At 40.4% G+C, this 20,439-nt stretch overlaps 1 protein-coding gene across 2 annotated transcripts in view; it reads left to right on the top strand.

Annotated features, from left to right (window-relative positions):
- The window catches only part of pard3ba (par-3 family cell polarity regulator beta a), a 464,804-nt gene that overhangs the window by 405,990 nt on the left and 38,375 nt on the right, over positions 1–20,439 (top strand). For both annotated transcript variants that reach the window (XM_061985093.1, XM_061985094.1), the window contains one exon: positions 1,103–1,164. In XM_061985093.1, the coding sequence (XP_061841077.1) occupies positions 1,103–1,164 (62 nt within the window). The remainder of the gene's footprint in view (positions 1–1,102; positions 1,165–20,439) is intronic.

Raw genomic sequence — 20,439 nt, 5'->3', positions numbered from 1 at the left:
CTCTACCCACTACGCCATGCCGCCCCATGTAAACTTTTGATCGCGACTATATACCAACATTTTTCGGACCATAAGTTGCAGTTTTTTTCATAGTTTGGCCAGGCTCCAGTGCGACTTATATGTTTTTTTCCTTCTTTATTATGCATTTTCGGCAGGTGCGACTTATACTCCGGTGCGACTTACATATACTCCGAAAAATACGGTATATATATATGTGTATATATATATATATATTTTTTTTTTAAGCAACCCATTACTTCCCCGAGTAATTATTCCATCCATCCATTTTCTACCGCTTATTCCCTTTGGGGTCGCGGGGGCGCTGGAGCCTATCTCAGCTACATTCGGGCGGAAGGCGGGGTACACCCTGGACAAGTCGCCACCTCATCACAGGGCCAACACTTGAAGTAAATAATGAAGATTAAAAACCTATTACAAACTTAAAAAAAAAACTAAAAGCAGTCTTTTTCTCACAATGGGTCAACTTTTTCTTACAAAGTTGGGAACAATTTCTCATATTCTTTCTGTTTCTGTAATATTTTCTCGTAAAATTATTACTTTTTTATGTAAAATTATTACTTTTTAATGCAAAATGGTGACATTTGTCATATAAAATTTGGACTTTTATCACAATATTGCCAATTTTTTTTGTTGTTCTTGTAAAATAGTAACTTTTTTTTTAGTAAAATTATGACTTTTGACTTAAGTAAAATTACGATTATTATTATTATAATATTGCCAAGATTTTAAAGTTTTCTTATAAAACTGTGACTTTTGTCGAGTAAAATTACGACTCTTTTCATAAAACTACCAAAATGTTAAGCTTTTCTTGTAAAATTGCAACTGCTATTGAGTAAAATTCCAACTTTTTTCATAATATTGCACAAATGTTCAGTTTTTCCATGTAAAATTTTGACTTGCATTGAGTAAAATAACGACTTTTATTATAATACTGCCACAATTCTAAGTTGTTCTTGTGAAATTGTGACCTTTTTGAGTAATTAATTACACTTATTAAAGAATAACTTTTTAAAAGTAGTTTTCTGAATACTGTTCATAAGTCAACAAAAAACTCTTCAACTTGTGCCATTTCTCCTTGCAGGTTGCACCCAGACACGTTCACCTATATGAAGAATTGGACCGGCCACACCACACACACAACAGGTAAGTGTTTCTGAGTGTAGTGAGTAAAAGGGGCTTACTTTCTGTCTCCATGCCCTCTTTCTCCACACACTTATATTAGCACACACACACTTACTCGACCCAGGCTAATCCTCTTTGGTGCTTATAATTAAATCTGGAGTGTTTGCCTTGGGAGCGTCTACTCATCCCAGGAAAAGGACTGATCAGGTCTCCAGAGAGCACGGCACCGGCAGGAGGCTCACGCAGAGAACCAGCCCGGGGACGCTGGCCTCCTGTCAGGCATGCGCCGCCTCTCGCATGGCTTTACCGCCGCCGCCGCGATCGCCCCTCGTGTTTGTTTAGCTGTTCTCCTGTCAAATTAGGAACGTAAACACGCGCAGCAGCTCGTCAGTTCGCCATAGAAAGCGTCACATTAGTGCCTGGCGGCAGACTGATGCGAGGACGCAGGATGAATGTAGAAGGGGGACACCGGTAGGGAGATGAGGAGAGAAAGTCATTTCACGGCTTATTGGGCCGCCTGATATAACCTGCAGCAGGGAGCGCAGACGCCGGCTCAGAAGACCGAGAGGGGACATAATGGAGCAGAAAAGGGACTTCAGTTCAAACTTGGTAGTTAAATCATAATTATAACTACTGCAGGTGATATTTTTGAATAAGTGAAATGAGAATGAGTTACGGCTCCTCCTTTCATAATCACGCTGAGTTCCAAGTAAGTAGTGCTGAATAATTTTGTTAACACTTTATTTTAAGGTACACATATTCACCATTAATTAGTTGCTTATTAACATGCAAATTAGTAACATATTGGTTCTTAATTAGTCAGTATTAAGTACTTAATAATGCTTTATTCTGCATGGCCTTATCATACAAGCAGTAAGCCATTAAAGGCCTACTGAAACCCACTACTACCGACCACGCAGTCTGATAGTTTATACATCAATGATGAAATCTTAACATTGCAACACATGCCAATACGGCCGGGTTAACTTATAAAGTGCAATTTTAAATTTCCCAGGAAACTTCTGGTTGAAAACGTCTATGTATGATGACGTATGCGCGTGACGTCAATAGTTGAATCAGACATTTTGGAATAGGTCGGTCGCCAGCTTAAATCGTCTTTTTTCATCGCTAAATTCCACAGTATTCTGGACATCTGTGTTGGTGAATCTTTTGCAATCTGTTTAATGAACAATGGAGACTGCAAAGAAGAAAGCTGTAGGTGCGATCGGTGTATTAGCGTCTGGCTACAGCAACACAACCAGGAGGACTTTGACGTGGATAGCAGACGCGCTATCCGACGCTAGCCGCCGACCGCATCGATGATCGGGTGAAGTCCTTCGTCAAGCCGTCGATCGCTGGAACGCAGATGAGCACTGGTGTTGCTGAGCAGATGAGAGCTGGCGTAGGTGGAGAGCTAATGTTATTAGCATAGCTCTATCGAGGTCCCGTAGCTAAGTTAGCTTCAATGGCGTCGTTAGCAACAGCATTGCTAGGCTTCGTCAGGCGGTACAGCATTAACCGTGTGGTTACAGGTCCAGAGTTTGGTAGTATTGTTGATATTCTGTCTATCCTTCCAGTCAGGGGCTTATTTCTTTTGTTTCTATCTGCAGTTAAGCACGATGCTATCACGTTAGCTCCGTAGCTAAAGTGCTTCGCTGATGTATTGTCGTGGAGATAAAAGTCACTGTGAATGTCCATTTCGCGTTCTCGACTCTCATTTTCAAGAGGATATAGTATCCGAGGTGGTTTAAAATACAAATCCGTGATCCACAATAGAAAAAGGAGAGAGTGTGGAATCCAATGAGCCCTTGTACCTAAGTTACGGTCAGAGCGAAAAAAGATACGTCCTGCACTGCACTCTAATACTTCACTCTCACGTTCCTCATCCACAAATCTTTCATCCTGGCTCAAATTAATGGGGTAATCGTCGCTTTCTCGGTCCCAATCGCTCTCGCTGCTGGTGTAAACAATGGGGAAATGTGAGGAGACTTTCAACTTGTGACGTCGCGCTACTTCCGGTACAGGCAAGGCTTTTTTTATCAGCGACCAAAAGTTGCGAACTTTATCGTCATTGTTCTCTACTAAATCCTTTCAGCAAAAATATGGCAATATCGCGAAATGATCAAGTATGACACATAGAATGGATCTGCTATACCCGTTTAAATAAAAAAAATTCATTTCAGTAGGCCTTTAACTAAGCGTCTTCTCTAACCCTAACCCCAACCTCCTTTTGTTTTTGTTTTTGTTTTTTTTAATTAAATCAACATAAAAAACACAAGATACACTTACAATTAGTACACCAACCCAAAAAACCTCCCTCCCTCATTTACACTCATTCACACTCATTCATACAAAATGGTTGTTTCTTTCTGTTATTAATATTCTGGTTCCTACATTATATATCAATATATATCAATACAGTCTGCAAGGGATACAGTCCGTAAGCACACATGATTGTGCGTGCTGCTGGTCCACTAATAGTACTAACCTTTAACAGTTAATTTGACTAATTTTCATTAATTACTAGTTTCTATGTAACTGTTTTTATATTGTTTTACTTTCTTTTTTATTCAAGAAAATGTTTTTAATTTATTTATCTTATTTTATTTTATTAATTTAAAAAAAAAGAAAAGTACCTTATCTTCACCATACCTGGTTGTCCAAATTAGGCATATTAATGTGTTAATTCCACGACTGTATATATCAGTTGATATCGGTATTGGTTGATATCGGTATCGGTAATTAAAGAGTTGGACAATATCGGATATCTGCAAAAAGCCATTATCGGACATCCCTATTGATTAGTATTAGATCCGGCCCGCAGGCCACAGCCGCCTGCTGCTGTTTTGCACGCACCAATACTCCATCAGTGTTGGCACTAGGAATTTTCTAAATGGGGATCCAGGGACCCCATCAAAAATGGAGTCCCACAGCAAATGTTTGGGGTCCCACTTTTTTGTAAGCGTTTTGAAGACAAATGATAAATGTATGCATTATCCTGTTATATCTCACATTCTATATAGTGTTTTGGAAAAAGGTTGTCATAAACGTTACTTAATTCATTAAAAAATATACAATACAAAAGAAAACACATTTGTATGCATATGTACATTTATTCAGTTATAAACATTCATTCACTTTCTTCTTTCCTTCATGGATCTAAACTTAACCGCTGCCGGTATTTTTTTCTATATATTTATTGTAATATTTTCAGAATGTGTTTGTTCTATTTTTGGCCAAAGTAAGACAAAGAAAACAATCTGAAGTTGATATTTGATTAATATTACAAACCGGCCCGCAGGCCACAGCCGCCTGCTGCTGTTTAGCACGCACCAATACTCCATCAGTGTTGGTGCTAGGATTTTTCTAAATGGGGTCCCAGGAACCCCATCAAGTTGTAATATTTTCAGAATGTGTTTGTTCTATTTTTGGCCAAAGTAAGACAAATAAAACAATCTGAAGTTGTCTTTATTTCTTAATTTTAATGCCACGATTTTAATGCACAGATTTTCCTCCAATGCGGCCCCTGAGCTAAAATGAGTTTGACACCCCTGGTATAACCAGTGTTCGACAAATTACTTTTAAAAAGTAAATAATGATAGTTACTTGTTACTTTCCCCAAAAAGTAATTGAATTACTCATGTAATTACTCTTTAATAAATGTAACTTAATTACTGGGGAAAATAATTAAGGCTTTTCTTAAAAAAAAAAAAAAAACTCTACTATATGGCATATGCAGTTGTATGTATGTGCCTGTTGCCAGGTGACCTGTCCATCAACCAATTTCCTTTATTTAACCAGGTAAAGACTCATGGAGATTAAAATCTCTCTTTCAAAAGCGACCTGACAAAGAGGGAACCACAAACAAAGTGACAATAATAATTACAACAAGACAACAGAAGAACAGCAGTCAAACCACAACAGGTCAAAAATAATTTAATACGATTAAGTAATCATTCAATTTAAAAACAAGTACTGTATTTTTCGGAGTATAAGTCGCACCGGAGTATAAGTCGCACCCACCGAAAATGCATAATAAAGAAGGAAAAAAACATATATAAGTAGCACTGGAGCCCGGCCAAACTATGAAAAAAACTGCGACTTATAGTCCGAAAAATACGGTACATTGCCCAAGAGAACTGGTTTCTCGATCTTTTAAAATAGACTTAAACTCTCCCAAAGTGATCAATTCTGGTAGCCTCAGATCTTTCTGGATGTCATTCCATGATCAGGGAGCAGCATAACTGAAGGCTTTTTTTTCCCAAGTTCTGTGTTGGCTCTGGTAACCAACATGTGGAGGATATCCTGTGAGCATAGGCTGTAATGACTGGAGTCTCTACACACAAAGGAACATAGATAGGTGGGGACAAGTCCAAGAAGACATTTATATATAAAAACTATCCATCGAGAAAGTCTTCGGGCAGTTAAAGATGAACAGTTTGCCTTTGTGTACAAAGTGCAGTGGTGGACAAGGTTTCCAGAACCAGTAATAAAATGTAAGGCCCAGTGATATACAGTGTCTAGTTTCTTCAAGTAAGTGCCAGGTGCATTCATAAAAATCAAGTCTCCCTAATCAAGTAAAGGACTAAAGGTGGATGAGATCAGATGTTTCCTAACTTTTAGGGAAAAAACGAGACTTATTTCTGGAAAAGAAACCCAATTTAATTTTAAGCTTGGAGACAAGCTTTTTCCATGTGTTCTTTAAAAGACAATCTCATCAATAATAATTCCAACTCAAGCTCAACCCCGTGAGTAGTCAATATTTTAGAGTTTGCTGTTTGAGAATAACATCACCTTAGATTTGTCTGCATTTAGCACTAGCCTAAGTTGGGTCAGCTGGGACTGAACAACATCAAAAGCAGACTGCAAAGAGTTCAAGGGTTTGCACTGCAGAGGGGGATGAGCAATATATGACCGCATCATCTGCACAGAAATGGAACGCAGCATCCGATATTTGTGATGTCAGCGAGAGCACACTCAGACAGAGCAGCATTTTAGCTCATTTTAGCGGCGGTAGTCTGCCGTTGATGACGGCAACTCTGTTGAATCTTTTCACTAGATTGTGTTAGCACTTTATAATAAAGAGATTAAATGTGCTTCGATGGCTGTAGTCTCCTTGTACTTAAATGGTGTTTTGTAGGATTGCAAGTTTGTCACTTCAATCATTGATCTGTTGTTCATTATTCCCTTGTAGTAGTAGTAGTAGTAGGGGTGTGTGTTTATATGTGTGTTTACTTACTTTTGTGTGATGTTGCCTCTTCATATTTGAAATGAAGTTTATTTTAATGTGGTGCTGGATGTTGATCGCATTAGTAAAATGTTGCTTGCTCTACGCTGGCTTGTTGACGTACAACCACATCAAAGGTAGTGTGCCACGTTACATCAAAACCATCGGTAACGGCTCTTTCAAACTTTCTTGTAATCAGACCATATTTTCGGTGTGTTAGATGGAATGACATGTTTTGACTGTCATCTGCAGTCTTCTTCAGAAGAGTCACCTGACCACTGTGACGTGTTGCCTTTCAGCTGTTCTGATAGGCGTGGCCAACCAGGCAGACCTGTCAAGTCTACCTGGTTGGCTACCCCTCTACTGCTTGATGGTTAGTGGAGGAGGTAGTCCCAGGTATGCGAGAGCATGAATGCTCCCTCATCCCGATTGATGGTTTCCTTGGGCCGCTTCTTTAGTTCGATCGCCTCCTTAATCCATCGTTTGAATTTGTTGCTTTCTTTCCCGATGATTTTGCCGTTGTCCCGGTCCATTATTTTGCAATGATCTGATATGGCTGATTTTAAGATTTCTTGTTCGGATTTTTGTTTTAGGCATCTTGTAAACCTTCCAGTTGTCTCTTTTTCACAGTCTTTCTGATGTTCTTTCTTCCTTGTGTTGAATGTTGAATATTTTCTGACACGCCAGTTCCGTAGCTAAGATGAAGTCTTCTTTAGGCACCTTGTTCGGTGTGATGACAAAATTTAGACCGCGTCCGAGTACACTCATTTCTGTTTCAGTGAGCATGCGTCGTGAGAGGTTGCGCACTCACTTTTCGTTTTTGTACGTGTTTGTCTGCTTTTTCCTTTTTCTGTCGTTAAGCTTATTTAATTTATTTATTTGTCGTTCTTTGGTTATAGCGACCTCTTGTTCATGGATGAGTTCATTTGTTTGTATCGGTGTCGTGTTCAGTTGAGAAGTTTTTCTTGACGTTGTCCATTTCCGCTTGCGTTTGCTCTGTGATCCGTATCCTTTCTTTGATTAGTTCTTTCCGTGCTTTGGTAATTATTTTTTTTGCGTTTTTGGTTCTCATAGGGTTTGTAAGGAACATACAAGTAGTTCATTAGATCAGTGGTCCCCAACCACAGGTCCGGGGACCGGTCCGTGACGCATTTGCTACCGAGCCGGAGAGAAACATATAAATAATTTATAAAAGACTGCATTTTCTCCGACTTAACTTTGGCCTGTCCCACTCGACCAGGGGTGTCAAACGTGTTTTCATTGAGGGCCACACCGCAGTCATGGCTGCCATTCGAGGGACGCTTGTAACAGTAAATCATTAAATAATTTGCCTCTGAATTCAAATATTGAAAAAAAAATTTACGTAAAGTGTAAAAAATATCTGTGGATTTTACCACTGTTTTTTACTGTAAAATATATAGTGTTTTTTTTCATATTTTATTTTTACAACATATTATTGTAAATAGAAATACAGTACTGCTGTTTAATTCTATTTTGGCAACTCAGCTGCCAGTTTTTTACCATAATATAATGTGGTACCATAAAACCATCAACCGTGGATTTTACAGTAAAAAAAACTGACAGCTCAGTTGAGAAAATTTTACTGTAAAAAAAAAAACATTTGTCCTTTTTTTTCAACTTACAGTGATATCAATCAATCAATCAATCAATCTTTATTTATATAGCCCTAAATCACAAGTGTCTCAAAGGGCTGCACAAGCCACAACGACATCCTCGGTACAAAGCCCACATACGGGCAAGGAAAAACTCACCCCAGTGGGACGTCGATGTGAATGACTATGAGAAACCTTGGAGAGGACCGCATATGTGGGTAACCCCCCCCCTCTAGGGGAGACCGAAAGCAATGGATGTCGAGTGGGTCTGACATAATATTGTGAGAGTCCAGTCCATAGTGGATCCAACATAATAGTAAGAGTCCAGTCCATAGTGGGGCCAGCAGGACACCATCCCGAGCGGAGACGGGTCAGCAGCGCAGAGATGTTCCCTGCCGATGCACAGGCGAGCGGTCCACCCCGGGTCACGACTCTGGACAGCCAGCACTTCATCCATGGCCACCGGACCTGTGCCCCCCCTCCTCAAGGAAAAGGGGAGCAGAGGAGAAAAGAAAAGAAACGGCAGATCAACTGGTCTAACAGGGGGGCTATTTAAAGGCTAGAGTATACAAATGAGTTTTAAGATGGGACTTAAATGCTTCTACTGAGGTAGCATCTCTAATTGTTACCGGGAGGGCATTCCATAGTACTGGAGCCCGAATAGAAAACGCTCTATAGCCCGCAGACTTTTTTTGGGCTCTGGGAATCACTAATAAGCCAGAGTTCTTTGAACGCAGATTTCTTGCCGGGACATATGGTACAATGCAATCGACAAGATAGGACGGAGCTAGACCGTGTAGTATTTTATACGTAAGTAGTAAAACCTTAAAGTCACATCTTAAGTGCACAGGAAGCCAGTGCAGGTGAGCCAGTATAGGCGTAATATGATCAAACTTTCTTGTTCTTGTCAAAAGTCTAGCAGCCGCATTTTGTACCAACTGTAATCTTTTAATGCTAGACATAGGGAGACCCGAAAATAATACGTTACAGTAGTCGAGACGTAACGAACGCATGAATAATGATCTCAGCGTCGCTAGTGGATAAAATAGAACGGATTTTAGCGATATTACGGAGATGAAAAAAGGCCGTTTTAGTAACACTCTTAATGTGTGATTCAAACGAGAGAGTTGGGTCGAAGATAATACCCAGATTCTTTACTGATTCGCCTTGTGTAATTGTTTGGTTGTCAAATGTTAAGGTGGTATTATTAAATAAATGTCGGTGTTTAGCAGGACCGATAATCAGCATTTCCGTTTTCTTGGCGTTGAGTTGCAAGAAGTTAGCGGACATCCATTGTTTAATTTCATTAAGACACGCCTCCAGCTGACTACAATCCGGCGTGTTGGTCAGCTTTAGGGGCATGTAGAGTTGGGTGTCATCAGCATAACAATGAAAGCTAACACCGTATTTGCGTATGATGTCGCCTAGCGGCAACATGTAAATACTAAAGAGTGCAGGGCCAAGAACCGAACCCTGAGGAACTCCGCACGTTACCTTAACATAGTCCGAGGTCACATTATTATGGGAGACGCATTGCATCCTGTCAGTAAGATAAGAGTTAAACCACGACAAAGCTAAGTCTGACATACCAATACGTGTTTTGATACGCTCTAATAAAATATTATGATCGACGGTATCGAAAGCAGCGCTAAGATCAAGAAGCAGCAACATAGATGACGCATCAGAATCCATCGTTAGCAGTAGATCATTAGTCATTTTTGCGAGGGCTATATGATAGATATGCTGTCAAAAATTCCCTAAATGTTACAGTAAAATCTATTGGTCATTTTTAAAGTGTACAATTTGATGGATAGCTTGCTTCGATATCATAAGTTGAGCAGATATTTAAGTATTCATTTAAGTTAGAAAATATAATATTTGTTGCAATATTGGACACGAGAAAAAAAAATTGAATACCTTTAGTAAGAAAATAAGAAAGTAAAGAAAGAAAATATAAGGTATTTTATTGACACATATTATTTACAGGCTTTTGCGGGCCACATAAAATGAGGTGGAGGGCCAAATCTGACCCGCGGGCTTTGAGTTTGAGACCTGTGCACTAGCCATACCAATGAGCTTGTTTATAGATGTACAATAAAACTCCTCATAGGAAGTTGCCATTTTTTCTAACTTTGTGACATGATACAATGCACATTAATGAAAATATCAAATAGAAAAGTGACAGATTGTAGCCAAAGGCTGATTTCTATCTGCAATCTTCTTGCAAATGAACACTAATTCAGCGTTATAGTGAGTTGATTTATTCATGCACTTATTTTTGCTGTATTTATCTGGCACAAGTGGAAAGCCGGCCCCTGAAAATAATACCTAAATTGGTGCAAAAAAGGTTGGGGACCCCTGCATTAGAATACTCGTTACTAGTAAAAGTAACATGTTCGTAACGCCGTTATTAAAGGACAGTATGTAACGCCGCTTTTCTTAAGACAGCGAACAAATGAGCACCATGTCCTAATAAGTTCCATGAATAATCTGTGTACCGTATTTTTCGGACTATAAGTCGCAGTTTTTTTTCATAGTTTGGCCGGTGGTGCGACTTATACTCAGGAGCGACTTATGTGTGAAATTATTAACACATAACCGTAAAATATCAAATAATATTATTTAGCTCATTCACGTAAGAGACTAGACGTATAAGATTTCATGGGATTTAGCGATTAGGAGTGACAGATTGTTTGGTAAACGTATAGCATGTTCTATATGTTATAGTTATTTGAATGACTCTTACCATAATATGTTACGTTAACATACCAGGCACGTTCTCAGTTGGGTATTTATGCCTCATATAACGTACACTTATTCAGCCTGTTGTTCACTATTCTTTATTTATTTTAAATTGCCTTTCAAATGTCTATTCTTGCTGTTGGGTTTTATCAAATGAATTTCCCCCAAAAATGCGATTTATACTCCAGTGCGACTTATATGTATTTTTTTTCTTCTTTATTGTGCATTTTCGGCAGGTGCGACTTATACTCCGGTGCGACTTATACTCCGACACATACGGTATATACATGATTCATGCGATATTTTTAGATAAATTGCATGCAATAATTTTGACCGCCCTCGTTCTTAGATATATGTTGAATAAGTATTTTACTTCAATTTTGTTTGCTTGTCCACTGGAACACTATTATTTCCACGTCCCGTGGACTGTCTGACTGGCCCGGAATTAAAAAGTGAAACTCGCCATTTGTTGCGCAATTACTTGTGACTTTGGCCAGGGACTTGAAAAGACCGGGCGATGAAACTAAAAAAAATTCATTTACATTTGACTATTTTCCCTTTATATTTCATACTATTATCTGAGATGCTGCGCTTTCTTTGTTGTGTGTGTGCGACTACAACGACAATAAATCTTTTTGTATGTGCCGAAATGTTTCTACTGGTGGCTAACAATCGGAAAAAAAAGTTGTGGTAGAATCCGGTATTGTGAAACGTACTTTGCAGCAAACAGGGAGTCAGTTAATGCACGTTTAACTACTTGACAGTGATAATGAGGAAGTTCACATGTTGACATAAAAATACCATTAACCCTTTGACTGCTGCACCAAGAATTCTCATCGAAAACATTTTTTTTTTTTAGCCTTTCTTGGTTATTAGGGACACAAATAAGAAAAAAAAAAATTGATGTACCCAAAAGATTTTAAAACACTGTGCCAAACGGCATCACTGGCAAGACTGAGGTTTGTTCCGAATGAATTGCCGCAAATTCAAGATTCAAGATTCAAGATTGTTTATTGTCATATGCACAGTTAAACAGACAGTTTGCCGTACAATGAAAATCTTACTTTGCTAGTCCACTCTTCAACAAATCACACGGTACTTAGCTAAAAAATAAAAATAAAAATGTATATACAAGGCACAGTAAGTAACATAACATTATTGCACGTTCTGATTGACAGTCAACAGTATAAATATGGAGGTGACCTTTGGTCACAGCAGCAGTTAAAGTGTCTTTAGTGATCAAAAGTGAAAAGTGTCTACAGTGATGGTTCACAGTTCGGGGGTGGTCATGGTCAAAAAGACAAAAGTAAAACGGGGGGTGCAAGCATTCACAAGCCTGATGGCCTGTGGGTAGAAACTGTTTGTCAGTCTCGTAGTCCTGGATTTCAGGCTCCTGTATCGTCTGCCTGATGGTAGGAGGCTGAAGAGACTGTGCTGGGGGTGTGTACTGTTCTTTATGATGTTGTGTGCTCTCCTGGTGGCCCTGGTAGAGTACATGTCCTGTAGTGAGGGGAAGGCTGCTCCTGATATGTACTGAGCAGTTTTAATCACTCGCTGGAGTGCCTTCCTGTCCTTAGCAGTGCAGTTTCCATACCAGACCGTGATTGAGCTGGTAAGGACACTCTCAACCGTACTTCTATAGAAGTTGCTGAGAATTTTGGGTGGCATGCCAAATTTTCTCAGCCTTCTTAGGAAGTACAGTCGCTGCTGGGCTTTCTTTATTGTTTGTTGGGTGTTGTGATCCCAGGTGAGGTCCTCGCTGATGTGGGTCCCGAGGAATTTAAAGGTTTTCACCCTGTCCACCTTTGTCCCCCCTATGTACAGAGGTGTGTAGTGGGTACTCCTTCTCCGTGGGTCAATAATCATCTCCTTGGTCTTGTCTGGCTCTTGTGCCCTTGTATGGAACCATCACTTCATCCACTGACTGCTTGAAAGAAGATGGGATTTTGACGCACTGCTTACGCAACATGTCAAACTGTGGGCGGATCTTGTAGAAACGATCTGGGTTCCCTGCCACTTCCTGGTTGTCGTTGAAGTGAATGTAACGCCGCAGCAGCCGAAAACGATTTCATGACATGACATCTGCGACCAATGGCAAACGTAGTCCCATGGCCCAGTAGTCGTCAAGGGATGGAAACTTCCCGATGCCCATATATAACAGCGAAGCCAGGAACTGCTCCATCTCTGCGACATTGGTCTTGATTGGTGCTCCCAATGCTTGGGCAGAATAGAGATTGGTGTGGTAGACAATGTGTTTCACCATCTCAACCGTGAAGATCTCTTTGAAGTAGGTGAAAGGTGTTTTCACGTCTTCAGGAAGGTCAAATATTTCCGCTGGGACTTCGAATGGCTCAATGTCAGTCTGTTCCCAGACCCTAGGCTCGATTACAGGCTGGCTTGTAGCTCCTCTCCTTCCCTTCGAAGGAGGTGTTGCGATTGAGCATCCTCTACCTCTCCCTCTGGCAGGAGGTGTGGAAGATGAGCTTGGGCTAGCCAGCTCCTCATCAACTGAAATTATTTCCTTTCATCTCCTACTGCCTTTATCGGAAGGTGCTGGAGAGCTAGCTATCTCATCCAGAGAAAGTTCATTCTGGCTGGCGCTCCGGTCTGGGTCAGTGATCTCATCATGCTCGATTTCAGACTAGCCTGTAGCTCCGCTCCTTCTCTTCGAAGGAGGTGTTGCGGTTGAGCGTCCCCTACCTCTACCTTTCCTTCTGGCAGGAGGTGTGGAAGATGAGCTTGGGCCAGCCAGCTCCTCGTCAACTGGAATGAGGGTATTCTTTCCTCTCCTACTTTTAGCAGGAGGTGCTGGAGAGCTAGCTATCTCATCCAGAGAAAGTTCATTCTGGTTGGCGCTCCAGTCTGGGTCAGTGATCTCATCATCGCCGTCAGATAGGCCCTCGGCTTCCGATTCCTCTGGATCTTCCGGAATTACTGCAACAACAGCAGGTCTCGGCCGCCTTCCGTAGAATGTGAAGGCATTCATGTTGAATCTCTCAAGGCACAGAGAATATATTGGAGATCTGGGATTGATCTAGCCTTTATATCAAGCAACTGAACTGAGGTCACTCCCACAGTAGCATTTGATTGACAACTGACATAACATGACATGGGCAATCATGTCAACGACTGGATACTTCATTGATGTGTGCTCCAAGGTTTGCGTTTGAATGGCTGCACAATCATATGCTCCTCTTGTGATTGTGCAGCCATTCAAACACAAACCTTGGAGCACACATCAATGAAGTATCCAGTCGTTGAGTCATGAAAACCCAGCTTATGAATAGGAAAGCTACCTTTTCAATGCAAATTGAACAATTGACCTTGCACCATGCACAGAATGTTTACAATGTTTAGAATGTTTTTTTGCTGTTTTCCTGTGTGTAGTGTTTTAGTTCTTGTCTTGCGCTCCTATTTTGGTGGCTTTTTGGTATTTTCCTGTAGCAGTTTCATGTCTTCCTTTGAGCGATATTCCCCGCATCTACTTTGTTTTAGCAATCAAGAACATTTCAGTTGTTTTTATCCTTCTTTGTGGGGACATTGTTGATTGTCACGTCATGTTCGGATGTACATTGTGGACGCCGTCTCTGCTCTACAGTAAGTCTTTGCTGTCGTTCAGCATTCTGTTTTTGTTTACTTTGTAGCTAGTTCAGTTTTAGTTTCGTTCTGCTTAGCCTTCCCTAAACTTCAATGCCTTTTTTTAGCGGCACTCACCTTTTGTTTATTTTTGGTTTAAGCATTAGACACCTTTTTACCTGCACTGCCTCCCGCCGTTTCCGACATCTTCAAAGCAATTAGCTACCGGCTGCCACCTACTGATATGGAAGAGTATTACACAGTTACTCTGCCGAGCTCTAGACAGCACCGACACTCAACAACAACACATCATTTGCAGACTATAATTATTGGTTTGAATAAAATATTTTTAACCCAAATAGGTGAAATTAGATCTCCCACGGCACACCAGACTATATCGTGCCGTGGCACAGTGGTTGAAAAACACTGCTATAGCCTATCATGTTTACCTTTTTGTAAATGACTTCACTAAAACAGAAACAAAACAACCTTTTGTGCTTTTTGGAAGCTTTTTAGATGTTAACTGGCTGGCCAGCTCGTCACAAGTAAACGCACTGCAGGACTGATTGTATTGGAGAGTTTAGATAAAGGCCGATACTTTTTTTTTGCTGATATCGGACTGATATCAATATCTTATTGGGACCCCCCTCGCTCTAACACTAGTTTTCCTTCAATAAGGTAACACGTGTTTAGAAGTGTTGCTTGCCTCTCCAGCTGTTCAATATGCACTTTGAAGTCCTTTCGGCGCCATTAATTGTCCTCAAGAAGTGCAACAAAAGGCAAACACCGAAGAGGCGGAGACCTCAATATATTCTCCGAATGTTACTCCATTTTCCTTCTTCATCAAGGTGAAAGGAACAGCGGGAGGAGGCGGAGAGCAAGCAGACACGGCAGTCAATCGAATGCGTTTTTCAAAGTGGAAGCTGAACTTTGTGAAAAATCTCCCCCCGGGGAGCCGCCATTATTGAGAGCCATTTCCTCTCAAAATGAGTGCGGCTCCGCCATTGGCCTGGCTCTCATTAGCATACATTTGGGCTGCCTTTGTGTAGAGTTGGCCGGGGCTGCAGCTGGAAAGAGGGGAGGGAAATTGTGTGTTTGTGTGTGTATATGTGTGTGCGCTTTTGGATAATTCACTAGCAAAGCACCTCACAGATGGGAGTGCATGAAGAGAGGGTTGTACTTAGTCGGTGGATGGGATGAAATTGAAGCAAAGTAGTGAGTGTCAATCTGTACATGCAATTTTATCCCTGCAAATGAAAGCACATCTGGGTGGAATGATGCATTCAGAGTTAGACTTAGACTTCCTTTTTATTGTCATTCAAGTTTGAACTTTACAGTACAGATAAGAGCGACATGTTGTTGCATTAGCACTTTTGCATATGCATCCACGTTTATGGATGTATGTTATATTATCTTTATATTCTAGCGAGTTAATCAAACAATCAATCAAAGTTGACTTATATAGCCCTAAATCACGAGTGTCTCAAAGAGCTGCACAAGCCACAACTACATCCTCGGCTCAGATCCCACATCAGGGCAAGAAAAAACTCAACCCAATGGGATGACAGTGAGAAATCTTGGAGGGGACCGCAGATGTGGGGGACCTCGCCCTGGGCGACCGGTGCAATGGATGTCGAGTGGATCAAGCATAATATTGTGAGAGTCCAGTCCATAGTGGATCTAACATACTAGTGTGAGAGTCCGGTCCATAGTGGATCCAACATAATAGTGAGAGTCCAGTTCATAGTGGAGCTAACATAATAGTGAGAGTCCAGTCCATAGTGGATCTGACATAATAGTGAGAGTCCAGTCCATAGTGGATCTAACATAATAGTGAGAGTCCAGTCCATAGTGGATCCAACATAATAGTGTAAGAGTCCAGTCCATAGTGGATCTAACATACTAGTGTGAGAGTCCGGTCCATAGTGGATCCAACATAATAGTGAGAGTCCAGTTCATAGTGGAGCTAACATAATAGTGTGAAAGTCCAGTCCATAGTGGATCTAACATAATAGTGAGAGTTCAGTCCATAGTGGATCTAACATAATAGTGTGAGTCCAGTCCATAGTGGATCTAACATAATAGTGAGAGAGTCCAGTCCATAGTGGATCTAACATAATAGTGTGAGAGTCCAGTCCATAGTGGATCTAACATAATAGTGTGAGAGTTCAGTCCATAGTGGATCTAACATAATAGTGTGAGTCCAGTCCATAGTGGATCTAACATAATAGTGAGGGAGTCCAGTCCATAGTGGATCTAACATAATAGTGTGAAAGTCCAGTCCATACTGGATCTAACATAATAGTGAGAGTCCAGTCCATAGTGGATCTAACATAATAGTGAGAGTCCAGTCCATAGTGGATCCAACATAATAGTGTAAGAGTCCAGTCCATAGTGGATCTAACATAATAGTGTGAGAGTTCAGTCCATAGTGGATCTAACATAATAGTGAGAGTCCAGTCCATAGTGGATCTAACATAATAGTGTGAGAGTTCAGTCCATAGTGGATCTAACATAATAGTGAGAGTCCAGTCCATAGTGGATCTAACATAATAGTGAGAGTCCAGTCCATAGTGGAGCTAACATAATAGTGTGAGAGTCCAGTCCATAATGGATCTAACATAATAGTGAGAGTCCAGTCCATAGTGGATCCAACATAATAGTGTGAGTCCAGTCCATAGTGGATCTAACATAATAGTGTGAGAGTCCAGTCCATAGTGGATCTAACATAATAGTGTGAGAGTCAAGTCCAAAGTGGATCCAACATAATAGTGTGAGAGTCCAGTCCATAGTGGATCTAACATAATAGTGTGAGAGTCCAGTCCATAGTGGATCTAACATAATAGTGTGAGAGTCCAGTCCATAGTGGATCCAACATAATAGTGAGAGTCCAGTCCATAGTGGATCTAACATAATAGTGTGAGAGTCCAGTCCATAGTGGATCTAACATAATAGTGAGAGTCCAGTTCATAGTGGATCTAACATAATAGTGTGAGAGTCCAGTCCATAGTGGATCTAACATAATAGTGTGAGAGTTCAGTCCATAGTGGATCTAACATAATAGTGTGAGTCCAGTCCATAGTGGATCAAACATAATAGTGTAAGAGTCCAGTCCATAGTGGATCCAACATAATAGTGTAAGAGTCCAGTCCATAGTGGATCTAACATAATAGTGTGAGAGTCCAGTCCATAGTGGATCTAACATAATAGTGTGAGAGTCCAGTCCATAGTGGATCTAACATAATAGTGTGAGAGTCCAATCCATAGTGGATCTAACATAATAGTGTGAGAGTTCAGTCCATAGTGGGTCTAACATAATAGTGTGAGAGTTCAGTCCATAGTGGATCTAACATAATAGTGAGAGTCCAGTCCATAGTGGATCCAACATAATAGTGTAAGAGTCCAGTCCATAGTGGATCTAACATAATAGTGTGAGAGTTCAGTCCATAGTGGATCTAACATAATAGTGTGAGTCCAGTCCATAGTGGATCTAACATAATAGTGTGAGAGTCCAGTCCATAGTGGATCTAACATAATAGTGTGAGTCCAGTCCATAGTGGATCAAACATAATAGTGAGAGTCCAGTTCATAGTGGATCTAACATAATAGTGTGAGAGTCCAGTCCATAGTGGATCTAACATAATAGTGTGAGAGTTAAGTCCATAGTGGATCTAACATAATAGTGTGAGTCCAGTCCATAGTGGATCTAACATAATAGTGTAAGAGTCCAGTCCATAGTGGATCCAACATAATAGTGTAAGAGTCCAGTCCATAGTGGATCTAACATAATAGTGTGAGAGTCCAGTCCATAGTGGATCTAACATAATAGTGTGAGAGTCCAGTCCATAGTGGATCTAACATAATAGTGTGAGAGTTCAGTCCATAGTGGGTCTAACATAATAGTGTGAGAGTTCAGTCCATAGTGGATCTAACATAATAGTGTGAGAGTCCAGTCCATAGTGGATCTAACATAATAGTGAGAGTCCAGTTCATAGTGGATCTAACATAATAGTGTGAGAGTCCAGTCCATAGTGGATCTAACATAATAGTGTGAGAGTCCAGTCCATAGTGGATCTAACATAATAGTGTGGGTCCAGTCCATAGTGGATCTAACATAATAGTGTGAGTCCAGTCCATAGTGGATCTAACATAATAGTGTAAGAGTCCAGTCCATAGTGGATCCAACATAATAAGTTAAGAGTCCAGTCCATAGTGGATCTAACATAATAGTGTGAGAGTCCAGTCCATAGTGGATCTAACATAATAGTGTGAGAGTCCAGTCCATAGTGGATTTAACATAATAGTGTGAGAGTTCAGTCCATAATGGATCTAACATAATAGTGTGAGAGTTCAGTCCATAGTGGATCTAACATAATAGTGAGAGTCCAGTCCATAGTGGATCCAACATAATAGTGTAAGAGTCCAGTCCATAGTGGATCTAACATAATAGTGTGAGAGTTCAGTCCATAGTGGATCTAACATAATAGTGTGAGTCCAGTCCATAGTGGATCTAACATAATAGTGAGAGAGTCCAGTCCATAGTGGATATAACATAATAGTGTGAGAGTCCAGTCCATAGTGGATCTAACATAATAGTGTGAGTCCAGTCCATAGTGGATCTAACATAATAGTGTGAGTCCAGTCCATAGTGGATCTAACATAATAGTGTAAGAGTCCAGTCCATAGTGGATCCAACATAATAGTGTAAGAGTCCAGTCCATAGTGGATCTAACATAATAGTGTCAGAGTCCAGTCCATAGTGGATCTAACATAATAGTGTGAGAGTCCAGTCCATAGTGGATCTAACATAATAGTGTGAGAGTCCAGTCCATAGTGGATCTAACATAATAGTGTGAGAGTTCAGTCCATAGTGGATCTAACATAATAGTGTGAGAGTTCAGTCCATAGTGGATCTAACATAATAGTGAGAGTCCAGTCCATAGTGGATCCAACATAATAGTGTAAGAGTCCAGTCCATAGTGGATCTAACATAATAGTGTGAGAGTTCAGTCCATAGTGGATCTAACATAATAGTGTGAGTCCAGTCCATAGTGGATCTAACATAATAGTGAGAGAGTCCAGTCCATAGTGGATCTAACATAATAGTGTGAGAGTCCAGTCCATAGTGGATCTAACATAATAGTGTGAGTCCAGTCCATAGTGGATCTAACATAATAGTGAGAGACTAGTCCATAGTGGATCTAACATAATAGTGTGAGAGTCCAGTCCATAGTGGATCAAACATAATAGTGTGAGAGTCCAGTCCATAGTGGATCTAACATAATAGTGAGAGTCCAGTTCATAGTGGATCTAACATAATAGTGTGAGAGTCCAGTCCATAGTGGATCTAACATAATAGTGTGAGAGTTCAGTCCATAGTGGATCTAACATAATAGTGTGAGTCCAGTCCATAGTGGATCAAACATAATAGTGTAAGAGTCCAGTCCATAGTGGATCCAACATAATAGTGTAAGAGTCCAGTCCATAGTGGATCTAACATAATAGTGTGAGAGTCCAGTCCATAGTGGATCTAACATAATAGTGTGAGAGTCCAGTCCATAGTGGATCTAACATAATAGTGTGAGAGTCCAGTCCATAGTGGATCTAACATAATAGTGTGAGAGTTCAGTCCATAGTGGGTCTAACATAATAGTGTGAGAGTTCAGTCCATAGTGGATCTAACATAATAGTGAGAGTCCAGTCCATAGTGGATCCAACATAATAGTGTAAGAGTCCAGTCCATAGTGGATCTAACATAATAGTGTGAGAGTTCAGTCCATAGTGGATCTAACATAATAGTGTGAGTCCAGTCCATAGTGGATCTAACATAATAGTGTGAGAGTCCAGTCCATAGTGGATCTAACATAATAGTGTGAGTCCAGTCCATAGTGGATCTAACATAATAGTGAGAGTCCAGTTCATAGTGGATCTAACATAATAGTGTGAGAGTCCAGTCCATAGTGGATCTAACATAATACTGTGAGAGTTAAGTCCATAGTGGATCTAACATAATAGTGTGAGTCCAGTCCATAGTGGATCTAACATAATAGTGTAAGAGTCCAGTCCATAGTGGATCCAACATAATAGTGTAAGAGTCCAGTCCATAGTGGATCTAACATAATAGTGTGAGAGTCCAGT

Source organism: Nerophis lumbriciformis, linkage group LG23 (genome assembly GCF_033978685.3).
Source record: "Nerophis lumbriciformis linkage group LG23, RoL_Nlum_v2.1, whole genome shotgun sequence".
NCBI classification, from domain to species: domain Eukaryota; kingdom Metazoa; phylum Chordata; class Actinopteri; order Syngnathiformes; family Syngnathidae; genus Nerophis; species Nerophis lumbriciformis.
This window is presented reverse-complemented; position numbering and strand designations above follow the sequence as displayed.